The 15,495-nt window shown below is 45.0% G+C and overlaps 1 protein-coding gene across 6 annotated transcripts in view; it reads left to right on the top strand.

Moving 5' to 3' along the window:
* Nucleotides 1–15,495, top strand: part of CFAP61 (cilia and flagella associated protein 61) — a 294,720-nt gene that overhangs the window by 139,141 nt on the left and 140,084 nt on the right. For 4 of the 6 annotated variants that reach the window (XR_011530921.1, XM_070588742.1, XM_070588743.1 and 1 more), the window contains one exon: nucleotides 1,453–1,587. Coding sequence is in view for 5 of the 6 variants with exons in the window: in XM_070588742.1 (XP_070444843.1) it covers nucleotides 1,453–1,587 (135 nt within the window). In the remaining variant the exon portion in view is untranslated. Of the gene's footprint in view, nucleotides 1–1,452; nucleotides 1,588–1,926; nucleotides 2,071–5,244; nucleotides 5,393–15,495 lie in introns of those variants that run through there. The other 2 variants (XM_070588745.1, XM_070588746.1) reach the window with 2 other exon arrangements.

Below are 15,495 nucleotides of genomic sequence, written 5' to 3'. Positions count from 1 at the left end.
TATTAAATTCTTAGTTTTTATTCATGATGTTGCCTGCATGTGCCAAGTTGGTAGAATGTCCTTTTGCATCCATAATAAAAAATAATATCTCGGACATTTCATCAAATGTTACATATTTTCCTCAATTCTAGAATTTGGAATATGTTATGCACTATTTTATGTAGGATATAGAAACAGATTTGGAAACAAATTTCTTCTCAGTCTGCCTTTCCAGTTGATTTACACATACTCATCTAAACAAGTGTAAGAAGCAGTACCAAATAATTTAGATAAGAATTTCCAAATTCTGCTATAAATCTTTGGTTTATTGTAATAAGAGTGAGCTTTTGGCTCACATAATGAGGGTGGTTTTCTCCACACCCTCCAGTCAGAGCGCATCCTGAGAGGTCGTCCAGGCATAAAACAGAGCTCTGGCTAGGATTTCCTGGGTTCTGTCTTTCAGTGTGTAAAATCAGGATGTGAAGTTCAATGGCAAAAGATTTTAGAAATGCCTTTTAGAAGCTCTTAGAAATGCCCAGGGGCTATTTTAAGAACAGCAAATAAGTCATATGTAAACCATCTTTTTATCAAATTACGCCCACAGATCCGTTTTGCTTTCTTTGCTTTCCAGCTTAAATTCAATAAATATATTAAAAATTTTGGTTTCAAAGTTTAGCTCTTAAGGTTTAAACGGTTGAAATATATCCTGAGTTGGTTTCATCAAAACCCCTACAATTTCATAAATGTGAAAGAAATGAAGATCACTGTGTTCAATTTTCTGTGCCAAGTTTTAAAAATTGAGTAAAATTAATATTTAAAGCATTCTCCTAAAACATGATTTATCATACTCCATTTCAGTAAGCATAAATCCAGCTCATAATTTAGTATTAATATAAGTCAAAATAATACGATCCAATTCCCCCACCCCACCCCCACTTTCGAGTTTCATCCTTTTGTTTTAAAACACTTATTTTATCAACAGAGGTCCAGTTGAAGTAGCTGTGACTTTCACAGACAGAAGGATTTTCACGTCTGCACTCAGTTGCCCCTCAGATGACATTTTTATCTATGCACTGTCTTAAAGCAGCTTGTGCCAAACACACAAAGGTTAACAGGACGCAGATAACACAGCTTAATGGGGTCAAATCAAGCTGATTCATGATCACTATGGAGAAGAATATCCTCCTGGGGAAAATACTCGTACTGAAAAATCCCATAAACCAAACCACTTGTTTATCTGTCATTCCCACAGAGATAGTAATGTAATTACTCTCCTAATTATCTTCATTAGTGTCAGGCATTATCTACAATTCATTCCTCTGCTCAAAGAGTATGTTTGTTTATTTGCTGATTTTTCCCCTCTCCCGGTCTGGCCGAGTTCAGAATTTTGTATTTGTAAAGCTGCATGCAGGCATCTGTGCTGCTGCGCGCTCTGACGTTCTCTCCCCTAAAATAGAGATTGCTGTCTTTCAGTTCCAGAGCTCCTACGCCCACTCCCTGACATCCGCCCTTCATTGCTTGGTTCCCGTGCGACCACGACGACAGATTGTCTATCCCCTGGAAAAGCTTGGCATCAATGCTCCATCAAAGGCGGTCTCCAAGGAGCCGGTGGGTAGCCGGGCGGCAGCAGGCAGGGAGGCGCGGTGCCAGCTCTTGCGGGCGTGGCAGATGGGGTGGCAGCACTGTCTTCGAGGGAGCAGGCTGCTTCTTAATTACAGGGAGCCTCGCGCTCATGCCCTTACAGGGGCGCCCTGCGGAGGCTCCCCTGCAGCCCTTTCCCTCAGGTGGTTATTTCACAGTAAGCCTAAAACAGAAGCGGTGTGATCTCTCGGGTGCCAGAGCCCTGGGGACGCCTTCCTGTGCTGCTGTGTCTCAGGACAAGTGGCCTGGAGTCAACCTCTGGAGTCAAAAAAACCTTCTTTTTTCTTTCTCTTTCCTCAAAAGCAGATTCCCCCTTTCCATTGATGTTTTACTTTCAAGGCAAAAGTGGTCATTCAAGATTCAGACAAAGGTGTTGGAGAAAATAAAGCTGGCTGCATTTGAGATGTTTGGGTCCCAAGTCCTCAGCTGGCTTGCTAACTCCTCTGAGGGGAGTCAGGATGATTGGAACATATTCTCTGTCCTGGGATGGCAAGGACTTTTGACCTTAAAATGAATGGCCCCTGGATGCTCTACCTACCAGAACAGGAAAAGAGATCAAAATGGAAGCTAGATTTCACTTTAAGTGGAAATGTACGTGTATATGGACACACAGTTCAGTAGCAACTGGAAAACTGTGATTTTGTCCAGTTGACTCACATGTAGGCTTGTAGTGTTTGTATACACTTCCACTTAAATAGGTTGAAAAAAATCCCTCAGTGGGCTGACATTTGTCCTTTGTGAGAGAGAAAAGAGGAAAGTGGAAAGTTTAAACTCTCCAAACATTTAGCCAAAAAGTTGCTGGTTGGAGCTAGATACAGTGCTCCGATAAACGACTCACGCCGAGCTGAGTGCCGCGGGAAGCGCATCGTCTGCCACCCCAGCTCCCACCTACACCAGGACCTGTCCTAGAGCCTGCTGCTTACTGTAAGTCTTACATTTATCTACATATTTGTAAAATAAAAAAATAAATTTGTGTTTATTTTCTGATAAGTTCTAAATTTTTGAGTAGAGACCAAAAACAAATAGCAATTCTCCCCCCACCTCGGCTCTTTACTGTGGAAAATATCAAGCATATGCAAAAGTAAAGAGAATCATGTAAAGCAGTTTGTCATTCTGTCGGTGCTGAGGAGCCTTGTCTTTTAATACATAATCCATCATAGACTGACAGTTTTGTGAAAAGTGAATTCCTAAAACAATTAGGTTAAAAAACAAAGACAGACAAAATTCAAAATTACTAAATTTAGCAGACATTGAATGACTCTGTCCACTGGCTATAAAAGCTTCTGAATGCTTCTCTCAGTTGCTCTACTCACCTCTTCACAGAGCAGTGACAGTCTGCAGATGGCACCTCTCTCGGGCCGCATGTTGAAGAGCACTGAAGCTCCCGCACACTCGGCTCTCAGCTTCAACAATGTTCAACTCTTTCGTTCAGGATCTTCTACACACCTGTCCATTTCCCCTTCCCTTCCTCCCTTCTCATTTGGAAGTAATCCCCAATGCATATCATTTCATCCGGGGTCACAGGTGTGTTCGTGGGTAGCAGGGCTCACAGCATGGCAGCTCCCGCTCTGTCCACTCTAGAGACAAGGGTGCCGCGCCCCCTGGAGTACCCTTGGGATGGCCACCAGGTGCTCTGTTTGCCTGTGGAGATCCTGGAAATGGACTCATTTGGAACGAGAGCCAAGACCCACGTGAATGGCACAGAGATAGTGTGTTGGGGTCAGGGAGGGTGGCTTCATCTATGTCTGTCACTGAAACACAGCCTATGTAGAGTCATGCTGATCCCGGGAGAGAAGGTGCCGTGGGTGCTAAGTATGTGGGTCCAGCTTCTGTGTCAGATCAGGGTAAGAGGAGAGATGCTGCCCTTTGGCAGCCACTGGAGCCAGGAGAAGCCCTCACCCGTCAGTGGCCGCCCGTGCTCCGGTGCCTTCAGTCAGTCCTCTGGTGGCATTTGTGGTGGGGCTGGAGGGGACAGGAGTGCGGAGCTGTCATGTGGATATCAAAGAGCACTGTTTTTCTGAACACCAGGAGCATCTCTCACCCCCCACCCCGCCACCCCTGGGGATCTTCAGAGTTGGACAATGTTGAGGTGAGCTGGAGCTCCAGGTGGGGAGAAAGCCAGAGAAAACATTTTGTTTCATTTAAAACAATCCTATCATTACTTCCCAGGTTGGTATGAGTTGAAATCATTGCTTACATTTAATAACCTTTCCCGTGGTCATCTCCGTGTGCTATGTCCCTCCAGAGCCCCGGCTTACTTCAAGATGTAACAGAGGATGGATTATTTAAATCCCTAGTCCAGGAAGACAACCCCTTACCCGATGGGTGGGGCTGCGGCAGGGTACCTGCTGCTGTGCTGTAGTGTTTGTGGTATTGGCGAATTCTGGTACTTTTTAAGAAACGCTTTTCCTGCCACTTGTTGTGCTCATTCTTGAGAAGGTTTTAGTAAAGATTTATATTTAGTAAACAAGATTTAGTAAAAATTTTAGAAATCTTAAAAGTTTGATCAAGAGCATACTCCACATGGGGTGGCCTGGATGGTCAAAAGTTAAAATGCTACATTTTATTATTTTTAATTATTTTTTCTTTTTACCATTTTAGATGAATTTAATGTTTTAGGCTGATTATCTGAGACAAGGTGAGCCAAATATGAATCTTCTTAGGAGTAATTTCTAGAGTCCTAGGTACACTGACATCTTGGCAGAGCGAATAGTATCGCAGCCCTTGAACTGAATGAAGTTGAATGATTGATATTACTAAATGAATTCCTTTTTTTCTCTCTTTTAGTTTTGCATCCCCCCTTTGCATGGAGCTTTAGATAGGCTCCTCAGCTCACTCACCATGTCCACACATTTCTCTTGCTGGGCACTTGCCTTTCATACCTTTTATCGTATTTAAGCTATCTCAGAGTGACCATCCGTTCCCTCGCTTTCACGTAGGAAGCCAGTCTTCAAGGCAACAGATCACTCCAGGCATGAGGAATGGGATAGGAAGCGTTTCATCTCAGTGGGTTGCCAATTTGAATCTGGCACCAGCCAGCAGTGATTGAAATTCATCACCGCATGGCAGGGAAATATGCCCCCTCCCCACCCCAAGGCCCTGGTAGTTTCTGCCTGGTTTGGATGGTAGGTGTCCCTGCCACAATACCTTCCCTATCGTTTCTATTAATTGACAGCCTGCCCCATATCAGGTCATAAGAAAGGACCTGGAAAACATGTAAATGATTTTCATCACACTTTATGGACTTAGGCCCCAAAGATTCATCATAATATCTCCACCGTCAACCAGTATAGCTTCATGGATAAGAGCGAGGGCTTTTTCCTGACCATACTCCACGTGGGATGGACCTGGAAGACTCGTTTCTTAGCTTGAAACGGCCATGTTGGCCTGTGCATTTATATTCTGAGAATTATTCTGATGGAAAATTTTTAATAAATGAATCCATTTAATAAATGAATCAGCATGGCTCACTTTCATGAGAGATATGATCAGGAAAACACTCAAAATTTGGCTGAATGAATTGAATGACCATATTATTTAAAGACTATGGAGCAAGTTGACCCATACTTACTTTGAGATGGTTCTATGTGCAAACCTGTTTTTTTCCTTCCTGCCCCACTCCAGGGATTCAGAGATGACTGTGACACTGTCCCTGCCCTCAAGGAGCCTACAGTCTAGTGGCAGTCTTACTGTGGGACTGCTCGGGCTACTAAACCAGGATGGCAGAGGCCTGCACAGCCCCCTACGGTGAAAGCCAGACTCGGGAGGAAACCCAGCCACACTGGGTTAGACCCATCCTGCGGAATCCCTTGGGAGGGAATGTGTTTGGTCCAAGGCACCATTTCCTTTGAAAGCTAGGATTTAAAGTGACTCTTATTTGTCATATTAAACACCAGAAAGTCTGCTTTGAACGTCAACAGCTCCTGCCCTTTCTTCAGTCTCAATAACTGCTCCCACCATTCATTTCAGTGCTTCCTCTTGGTTTATAGTGTTCACAGAATTATAGTGTGGACTCACGTCTCTCTCTCTTTTTCAGAATTTTTTGGGACAAAATCAATTCATCATTTTTCCTGAGGAATCTTACTTTCTATCTGCGCCTGTTGTTATTTTGGGGGAGAGGTTGTTTATTAGTGATGGTCTGTTTAAATCTCAACTAATGAATTCTTTGAGGCCTTCACTTTCCCTTTGTGCTTCTGCAAGGAAAAATGACGGTTTATTTAACCCCTCTTCTAAGAGCTAAGTGCTGGCCTGCTTTTTCCTGGTATGTGATCTCTCAGGAAGATGTCACTCACTGGCATTCAGTTACCCTTTGAATTGTCCCTTTTCATCTCGGCTGTTCTTCCCCAGTCCAGCTATAATTACCATCTGATGGACTGTTACTGGATACTGTTTCACTTGTACATCTGCTGCCCTAGGAAATTGCATTATTCTCCCAGCACCTGCTGGATTTTCCCAGCTTCATTGTTTCCCAGCCCCTTTCCTTAAACCTGGACACTCTCACTGCCCATGGTTAGACTTCCCTTGGTGGTTGTACTTGTGGTACGTGTGTGTATGTGTGTTAAAATCAGCTCTTTAGCATCTCCTTGGTCAGGGTTTCTGGAAGTGCAAACCCATACTTTTCAGCATCCTATATACACTGGTCATTATTAATGTGACTATGGCGATATTTTCCTGAAATGAAATTAACCCACTTTCAATCACTGCCATGAGTCAAGTTTGCTTTTTCAAGTCATTTCTCAGCCATTTTCTCTGTATTTATACTACCTATGGTAAATGCATTTCTTCCTATTTATGGTGAACCCTTTTCTCTGAGATTCTTAGAATAAATTTATATAAACTCCTTCATGAGCTCTTTTTTTTTCCTCCAAACAAAGAATACAAGTTCTGTGGTCATTTTTTCCCAGTTCTCTGAACACTACCTAGTTCGGTATATACATAATATGTATACATTCTTCAGAATGACTTATAAATCAGTGGTTTATTCTCATTATCATCATAATTCCTCCCTCTTAGGAAGGCTACAGAGTAATAACAACTACTGCTGCTGACATGTATGAGCTCTTGCTAAAGGCTTCCCCATGAATTATCTCATTTAACCCTCACATCAGCCCTTGTAAATAGTTACTGCTATTGTCAACCTCAATGAACCTAAAGAAAACAGGCTTGCTGGGAGGGAGGGTAAATGACTTGTCCAAGGGCTAATTCACTGACAGAGCTTCACACCCAGGCAGTTGGCTGCCAAATCTCTACCTTCAACCACTACATATATACTCTCTTATCTAAAACACTGAAGTGCTGATATCATGAGTCATTATAGGAAAAACAAACCACAGAAAAGGAAGATGGCTTGACAGAGACCTTTTGGAATCTCCTAGAGTTTTGGCACCAGCTACCTCATCAAAAAGTGACCCACAGGCAATTGGCTTTCCCCCAGAGCAGTTTGGGTTTTCCTCTTGGCTGAGTCCTCCACTGTGGGGTTTGATCCAGTGCCAGCCTGACCCTGGCTGGGCTTGGCTGGGGAGGAGCAGACATATGGGTCCCAGTAGGTGTGCCAGGGTCAGTTTTTGGACACCATCTGATCCAGGCTGTCTGCACTTCTCTCTCTGTTGCATCAGTTTGTTGTTATAAACCTTTTGAAATTGCTGGTAAAGGAGGAAAAATATTGTAATCCCATGTGCAGGTTTCGTTATAAATTTCTCAAGATGCAGTTCCACGTTATGTGTGGCTTCACAGTATTCTTATAGAAAGTGCTCGAGTAAATGCCCAGGATGAGTGGCTGGAGGTTTACTTGGGAGGTGAGGGATGGACAGGATGTGCACTGATGAGGTGATTGACAAGCCCTGGACGTTGTTTAGAAATCGGGCTTTGGGGCTGGCCCCGTGGCCGAGTGGTTAAGTTCGCGCGCTCCGCTGCAGGCGGCCCAGTGTTTCGCTGGTTCGAATCCTGGGCACGGACATGGCACTGCTCATCAAACCACGCTGAGGCAGCGTCCCACATGCCACAACTAGAAGAACCCACAACGAAGAATATACAACTATGTACCGGGGGGCTTTGGGGAGAAAAAGGAAATAATAAAATCTTAAAAAAAAAAAAAAGAAATTGGGCTTTGATAGAGTGGCAAAATGACGTCTTTAGAGTGTGATAAGAGAAGAAATTGTGAAAAGTAAAGTTAGTTCTTAACATCTCGGTATTGTCAAAAAGCAATCCTACATCTTATCCTCATTTTCTAGAATAAATATTGTAGGACGATTACCTCTCTCTTTCAATCTCTCCCCTCCCCTCTCTCTCTCTTTTCAACATCTTTATTGAGATATAAATCACATACCGTACAACTCACCAGTTTAAGTTGTACAATTTATTGGTTTTAGTATATTCACAGAGTTAGAACATTTTTGTCCCCCCAAAAGGAACCTGTTAGCAGTCACTCCCTGTCCTCCCACCCCCAGCCCTAGATAACCACTAATTTACTTTCTGTCTCCGTGGATTTGCCTATTCTGGACATGTTGTTTAGAGGGAATCATACAATATTTGGTATTTTGTGACTGGCTTCTTTCACTTAGCACATTTTCAAGGATCATCCATGTTGTAGCATGTATCAGCACTTGATTCCTTTTTATTGTTGAATAATATTCTATTGTATGGATATACTACATTTTATTGAGCCATTCATCAGTTGCTGGACTTTTGAGTTGTTTCCACTATTTGGCTCCTGGGAATGATGTTGCTATGAACATTTGTTCACAGGTTTTTATGTGGATATATGTTTTCATGTCTCTTGGGTGTATATATCTAGGAGTAGAATTGCTGGCATATGGTAACTCTATGTTTAACATTTTGAGCAAGTGCCAAACTATTTTCCAAAGTGACTGCACCATTTTACCTTGTCTCCCTCTTAGATCAGACCCAGCATTCTGGCTAGTAAGTGGTGAAGTGCTGGCCGACTCAAGGCCATGGATGGGCAGGGGCGTGCCTTACTGTTCCTTCAGTATCAGGAGGGAGCTTTCCCACCACTCGGAGAGAGCTGCATACGCATATTTGACAGCACACCACTAGTAAAAGCTTCAGTTCTTTTAAAAGGAGAGATTTTTCCAAACTGCAATCTCTCCTGCTCTTACCTTCCCTGCCTCGCCCCGTCTGGCTCATCAGCCTCCCGTGGGCCTGCACAGACACTTAGGAGGGCTCCTGCAACAGAGAAAATGCCCATGGAAACCACAGCAGTGAAATGGAGGACTTCCTGTTTTTTAAAGCCACCAGCATGTCCTTTGTTTCGGTCCACCTTTAGTAGTGTTATTGCTCTTAAAAAAAGCCGCCGCAGCTCCCAACAGAAAAAAAAAAATCCTGAGGCTTTCTTGGATGCTGATGGGGTTCTCAAAACAACCCAGTAGGAGGAAAAAAAATGCATTCTGTTCCCTACAGAGCCGGGGTAATGAATGCCATGGAGGTCCAGAAGTGCCTCGGGATACATCAGCTGCCTGCTGCTGCGGCTCCGGAAGGCTGCAGCCAAGCCAGGCTCCTGGGTGGACCTGAGCTCCCCGGGCAGGAACTGGCCTTTGCAGCGAAGTGGCTTCTTCAGAATCTGCCTTCAGGGAGGAAAAGCATGGCAGCGCCAACAGGAGGCTGTGCTTTGTGTATTTTAAAGTAGCTGGGGATATAAAATGACAAAGGGGACAATTAGAGCTGCAGATGCTGCCTAGGGAAGTTACATCTTTTCCCCTTGACTAAAAAAAATACATTGTTACAAAAGCAGTACATATTTATGGCAGAACTTTTAGGAAAAAACAATAGAGAAAATTAAAAAACTGTAATCGTCTATCTCTAGATGACCTTTGTTAATATTTCGGTGTTTTTATTTCTAGATTATTTTCTGTGAAAAAAATATGCAGTTAACCCTGGCGTCATGGGAAGGGAGGTTTGAATCGCCCCGTTTCTCCTAGGTCCTCAGGAACGTGTTTGTGTCCCCGAGTGTCCCCCGGTGCGTGCGCAGGGCTGCGCTGTCTCTCCGCCGGCAGTCCCTCGCCTCGCTGAGCGCCTTCTCTGGGCTGCGCGCTGTTAGGAGCTTTCGGGGATCGTCTCGCTGCGTTCTCACAGAGGCTGTGTGTCATTTTCCCCATTTTGCAGTGGGGGAAACTGAGGTCAGGAGAGGTTCGATTATGTAACTGAACGCTAAGCCGGCAAGACTAATGGGAATAATAAGGAAGTCACTTGATTTCTGTCTCCCGACACCCTGTAAATATGTTCGGTGTGGCCAGGCTTTCTCTTGCACCCGCATGGGAAGTGGGCAAGTCCTGTGACTTTTCTGGTCCATTTTAGGTAATTAAATTTGTGTGGGTCACTCCAAATCACAAAAACATGGTCTTAATTCCACAAAATGTCCAGTTTCATTCCGTGTAATAATCAAAACTCAATTTTCACCCAAAGGTTGGATCCCCTCCCACTGCTGAAGCCGGCAGCGGGGGAAGGGAGGGGGCTTTCTCGCTCTCTAACTCGCCCTGCCCCCCACTTATTTAGCATCCGTTTCGCTTATTTAGCTGTTTTTTTTTAAAGCCCATTAGTTAGTTTCTTCTTATTATTTAGCCGTATTTCTGGTCCTTCTGAAATTGAGGTCAGGATTGGGGAGCGTTTGGGGGGTGGGCATGTCTGCACTCGATCTCTACTCTCATGGATGACTCCTGCTGGGTTGGCCAGACCCCTCTTCTCTTGGCCCATGTGTGGAGCTTCTTCAGAGGTGCCTGTCACTGGGGGCCTGCCACCTGCACCCCCATAATGCAGGCAGTACGCCCTCCAGCTGTGCATGCAGCCTGGTCTTGTTTACCCCAGGGGGTGGTCCTACAGGAAGAACATATAATGAAAGCTCATGCCTGTGTGGCTTGGGACTCTGCCAGCGCAGGCCGCTTTCCCTTCAGCTCACCCAGCGGCAGCTGGCCTGACTGTCGTGTCTTTTAGATTTCTTGGGCAGGAATCACACACCAGTCCACTGTGTCCACCAGCTGTGGGACTCAGGTGAGGGTCTCTGAGGCCCCCTGAACCCTTTTCTTATAACTTGAAGTGGAAGACGAGACAACCCCCACCTCTCCTCTTAGGAGTGGAGTGGCATGTGGCCCAAAGCACATCAACAGTCCTCACTGAGGAAACACCCAGAAAAATCCTCTCTTACATCCATTCTTCTAAAATAATCCTTTCATATCTTGATTGTGAATGAGGGGTTTAAAAGTCATTTAACTGGTGCTTGCCCACCTGCTTTGACATTTTTACAAGAGGAACTCCTTTGGAATGCAGCATCCATTGTCTTCATGCCTCAGATGTCCTCTGTGACATCAGCTTGCCCGAGGCCACACAGCTGTAGGCTGAGGCTCTGCACAGCAGCGTGCTGACGCCAGATGCCAGGATTCACCGCTGCTGTTTGTAGCCAGTTCCTAATGCTGGTCATTTAAGACTTTATCCAAATTTTTTTCATTATAAACAATGCTACAATGCCCATTCTTACCATTTTTGAGCACATCCATAATGATTTGCTTTCAGTAAATTCCTAGAAACGGTTTTGCTAGGTCAAAGGTAAAGCCACTATCTCTTTAATCAAAAAGCATAACATTTTAGAATTTGAAAATGAGAACTTGTAATTCTGACTGTAGAAAGACGATTTCTCTTTGCAGTGTGTGGCCTTATCTGACTACACCGTCCGCGTGCAGAGAACTCTTTCTTTTAAATTGTCAGATACAGATTTATAAGACAGATAATCAAGTGTGCAGAATGGCAGAGTCTCCCATTTTCCTCTAACTCAACTGAGTCTCTGCTTGAGCCTCCATTCCACCTGCTGGGGCAAAAATAACCTCCCTCCATTCCAGGTGGATATAACTGTTTAACATGTAAAGGAGTCCTTTCAGCAATTGTCTGTCTTTTATTTTTTGGCTGGAGAAGACATCCCTGTCCTCTGCAGTCGTGTGAGTGTCATGGCCTCAGGAGGGCAGGGACGCGGTTGGGGGAACAGTTGTCTGGTGCTCAGGTAGTGCCCGTCTTCACAGGCATCCACTGGGTTTCAGAACCTCGGCTTGTCCTCAGCCGGCCCTTATTTTGCCATCTAGGTCTCTAGCCAGCCCTCCCTTTTTGCAGTGGAAGCATTCTCTCTTCGTAGCCTTAAGAACACTGTGCGTCCGGCGTCCCATCGCTGGAGCATGCTCTTTCTCTCCCCCTCCCTCCTATACCTCTTGGAGCTTTGGGAAGCTCATGACCTACCTCATCTTCTCTCTTGCCCTGGCGCCCCCCCTCAGCCAAGTGCACCCTCCTCAGGACAGATGGCAGGGCCATCTCCATGAGGCACAGAATCCTCTACTCCTAAGTTCTCCAGAACGTCTGTGGGGACCCTGCCCTTTCCTTCTATGTTCATGGCTTTAACCAGAGGCCAGGAGAGGCCTCTTACTTTCCCTCTGACTTTCCTCCTCCTTCTGGTCTTGGGATAACAGACTCTGCTATCGCAAAGTGTTCTTCCGAAATCTGTTGTTTGAGGCATCAACTCTGACTTTTGGTACTCAAAAACCTTGCAGCCTGCTATCTGCCTTGAAACGAAAAGCAGAGAACAGACCTGCTTGTTCTCCTGTGGCCTGTCTGCCCAGTGGCTGGTGTCCCCTGGTTGATGCCTGAGGGGCCGGGAGGGGTAATGAGTCAACAGGGACTTGGAAAGAATGAAATTCTTCTGTTAATATAAGATCGTACCCCCCTATGATGATAACAGTAATATACAGTCACGCGTTGCTTAGTGACAAGGATATGTTCTGAGAAACGCGTCGTTAGGCAGTTTCATCATTGTACCAGCATCCTAAGAGTACTTACACAAACCTAGGTGGTATAGACTACCACACACTGAGGCTGTATGGTACTAATTTTATGGGACCACTGCTGTATCTGTGGTCCGTTGTTGACCGAAATGTCGTGATGTGGCGCATGATTGTACACACGGACTGGAGGCCAAGAAGGGCCCTTGTGAGGCTGGCTCGCTCCTCTGGCCCAGAGAAGAATTATAAAAACATTGCTCCGTTCATTATGAATTGATTTTATGTCAATAAATGCATATATTATAAGGTATTATAAGCAATTTTTAGATCTTTTCATGGACGCTTTTAGATGTTGAATCTTGTTAATAAATTCTAATTTAAAAAAAGATAGGATATGCTGTCTTTGAAGATGTGAAAGATTAGGGGAAAAAAAACCCCAAGAACCTAGACAGGTTTTACATTCAAATCGAGGTCAGGCGGATTAAAAGTCTTCCAAAATTCAGTAATTTTCATAAAGCCATCTGAGTTTAGTTACTATCATTGTTTACACACTCACCAAGTCTGAAGGGAAATGGCATTTGTGTTCATCAGAGGCAAAGGATTCCCTAGGCCTTGGGCGCTGAAGCACTGCTTGTCGGGAGAAGCGGCCTTCCTTCTCACCAGGCTGCCCCAGGCCAAGGAAGCACAGTTTGCCCTCCGTCTGGCCCGCACGGCGCCGCCTTCAGACAGGCAGCTTGGAGCCCTCAAGCCTCGGGCCTCAGGCTGGGGCTGTTCACTGGGGTGGAACCTCTTCCAAGGAAGTATCCAAACCTGGATGTGGCCTCAAGACCATTAAGCTTAGTCAAGATTACTGATGTCATGATCTCCGTAGTAACCAGGTTAATAAGTAAGAAGAAAAAAAAAGGAAGACTTAAAAACAGAAAGAAAAAAATAGAATAAATAAGATATGGAAATAACGTGGGAGCCATAAAGGTTTTTTATTGCTGCTTGTTGGCGATATCAAACATGACTCAGCTACAGTGCAGGCGGGCTCGGGCCATCCAGGCGGCTGAAACCCACAGGAATAAACATGAATTACGTGCTATACTGTTGCTTCTCCTTCTCGTGCTCTTCAGTAATGTCCCAGGTTTTGTTTGTTCTGTCTTGTTTTTTAATATAATTCAGCGCCTTGAAATGATCACCATGGTAGTCATTATAATCACGGTTTTTATGGTAGTTTGTGTCTTTAACTGAAAGGAGCTATGCTTCCGGGGAGTCCGTCTCAGGCAGCACTTTCTGGTCACCATCGTGAAGCTCTGCTGGCCAAAACTACCTCTGTGTTCACCGCCATCTATTGATCCTCAGTGTGGTGCTTCCAGGAAACCAGAGGTGGTTGATCACCTATTTAAAAAACTGAACCGGGCATATCTATCAGAAGTTGCAATTTGTAAGCAGGTCACAAAGATGGCCCGATAGTGTCCCATGGAATTATATACAACAGACAACTATTTTGTTTCCTAAACAGCTTTGCTCGCCACACACTGGATCTTGGGTCACTCTGTGTTGGTAGTACCATGGCTAGTGGCCCGTCAGGCCATGTGACTTCTAACAGCTCACCACTCCTCCACGTCATTGATAGAGACACAGAGACAGATACACACCTGGATGATTGGATTCACCTCAAAGGCAGGAACAAATGCCAGAGGTTGAAGGAGTTTGGGTGGCTGGGCTCGACTCCATGCCCAGTGACCTGCCCAGGCCATTGGCTCTCCATCCCTATTGTCTTCTCAGGTGGAGATGCCTGACTCGACTCCTCATGAGGATGTTCCCACTGCCTCCCTGATCCCTGTGCATTCTGCGCTGACAGCTGTCTGTTCTGGAGGATGTTGCCTGGGGTCCAGTCACCCTTGGCCTAGCTCAGGGCTGCCACGCTGACATCCAGCTTCCCTTGAGCATGAAGAGAGATGGAACACGAGTGGCCTGGCTTCTCTTTTCCAGCTGGCCTGCCCTCTGGGGACCCACCTCCACTGGAGAGCAGATGGGGGATACAGCCTGCCAAGCCCAAATTCCAAAAGAATCTCCAGGCCCTGAGTAACCAAATGCTTTTTGTTGTTGTTGCTATTCAAATATGGATTTATTTCAACCATGTAGAAATATGCATGTGTATGACAAAAACAGGAAGGAAGTATATACAAACAAAAATTGTTGTGTTTAGTGCTAATATTAGAGGGGATTTAAAAATTTTTTTCTTAATATTGTTGCCTTTGCAAAATAGAACATAATGCATTTCAATTAGTCTCATATTTCTTTTCAAATAAAAAAGTGTGCTAAAAGTGAGAACAACCAACCTAAGTCAGGAGAAATATTGATAATAGTTAGCATTTGTTAAGTGTTCCATGTAAAAGGCGCTATTCTATATTCTTTATAAGAATTAGCTCATCGAATTCCCACAACCACCTATGGTCTAGGAACTCTTCTTATTGCCATTTTGCTGATGAGGAAGCAGGCATGCAGAGGTTTTGTAATTTTCCCAAGAATATACAGCCGATAAACCACAGAGTTAGATTTCAAACCCATGTCTTCTCAGATGCTTCTTATGAACCTCTCTGTCTCTGTCTCCATCTCTCTCTGTGTCTCTGTCTCTCTCTCACAGACACAGAATACATACCATCACCATCCAAAAATGGCCCTGGAGAAGGGCTCACATTCCACATTCCAAGAACGTCTACGCATATTCAACTCCCAGAGCACAGAGGGTGACAGCAGCCTAGTTTCGTGGAGTTCCGTTCCTCGGCCCGCCTCCCCTGTCCAGGTTGCTCCACCATGAGCCAGGAGGGTTTGTGCCTCCCTGAGCCTGCTTCTCTCCCCCACCACACCATTTTTCCAGGAGTCCTGTTCCTTGTCCACGACTCTGAGACACACCAAGTCTGGATTTGCCTTTTGTAGACTCACCCCCTGCCCCTGTGTGGGCAGGCTCTCTGCCCCGGCTCCTTCCTCACCCTGGGCCCAAGGCCTCTTCTGCATCGCTGGTTAGAAAGCGTGGAGGTGGAGACTTAATTTACGTTGTTCGTTCTGTCAGTAATTATCATCTGCTGACCACATGGTGAGCCCCATTCTTGGCACTGGGGCT

The sequence above is a fragment of the Equus przewalskii genome, chromosome 21, assembly GCF_037783145.1.
Source record: "Equus przewalskii isolate Varuska chromosome 21, EquPr2, whole genome shotgun sequence".
Taxonomy (NCBI): Eukaryota; Metazoa; Chordata; class Mammalia; order Perissodactyla; family Equidae; genus Equus; species Equus przewalskii.
The sequence above is the reverse complement of the archived record's forward strand: the minus strand, read 5'-3'. Positions and strand labels throughout refer to the sequence as shown.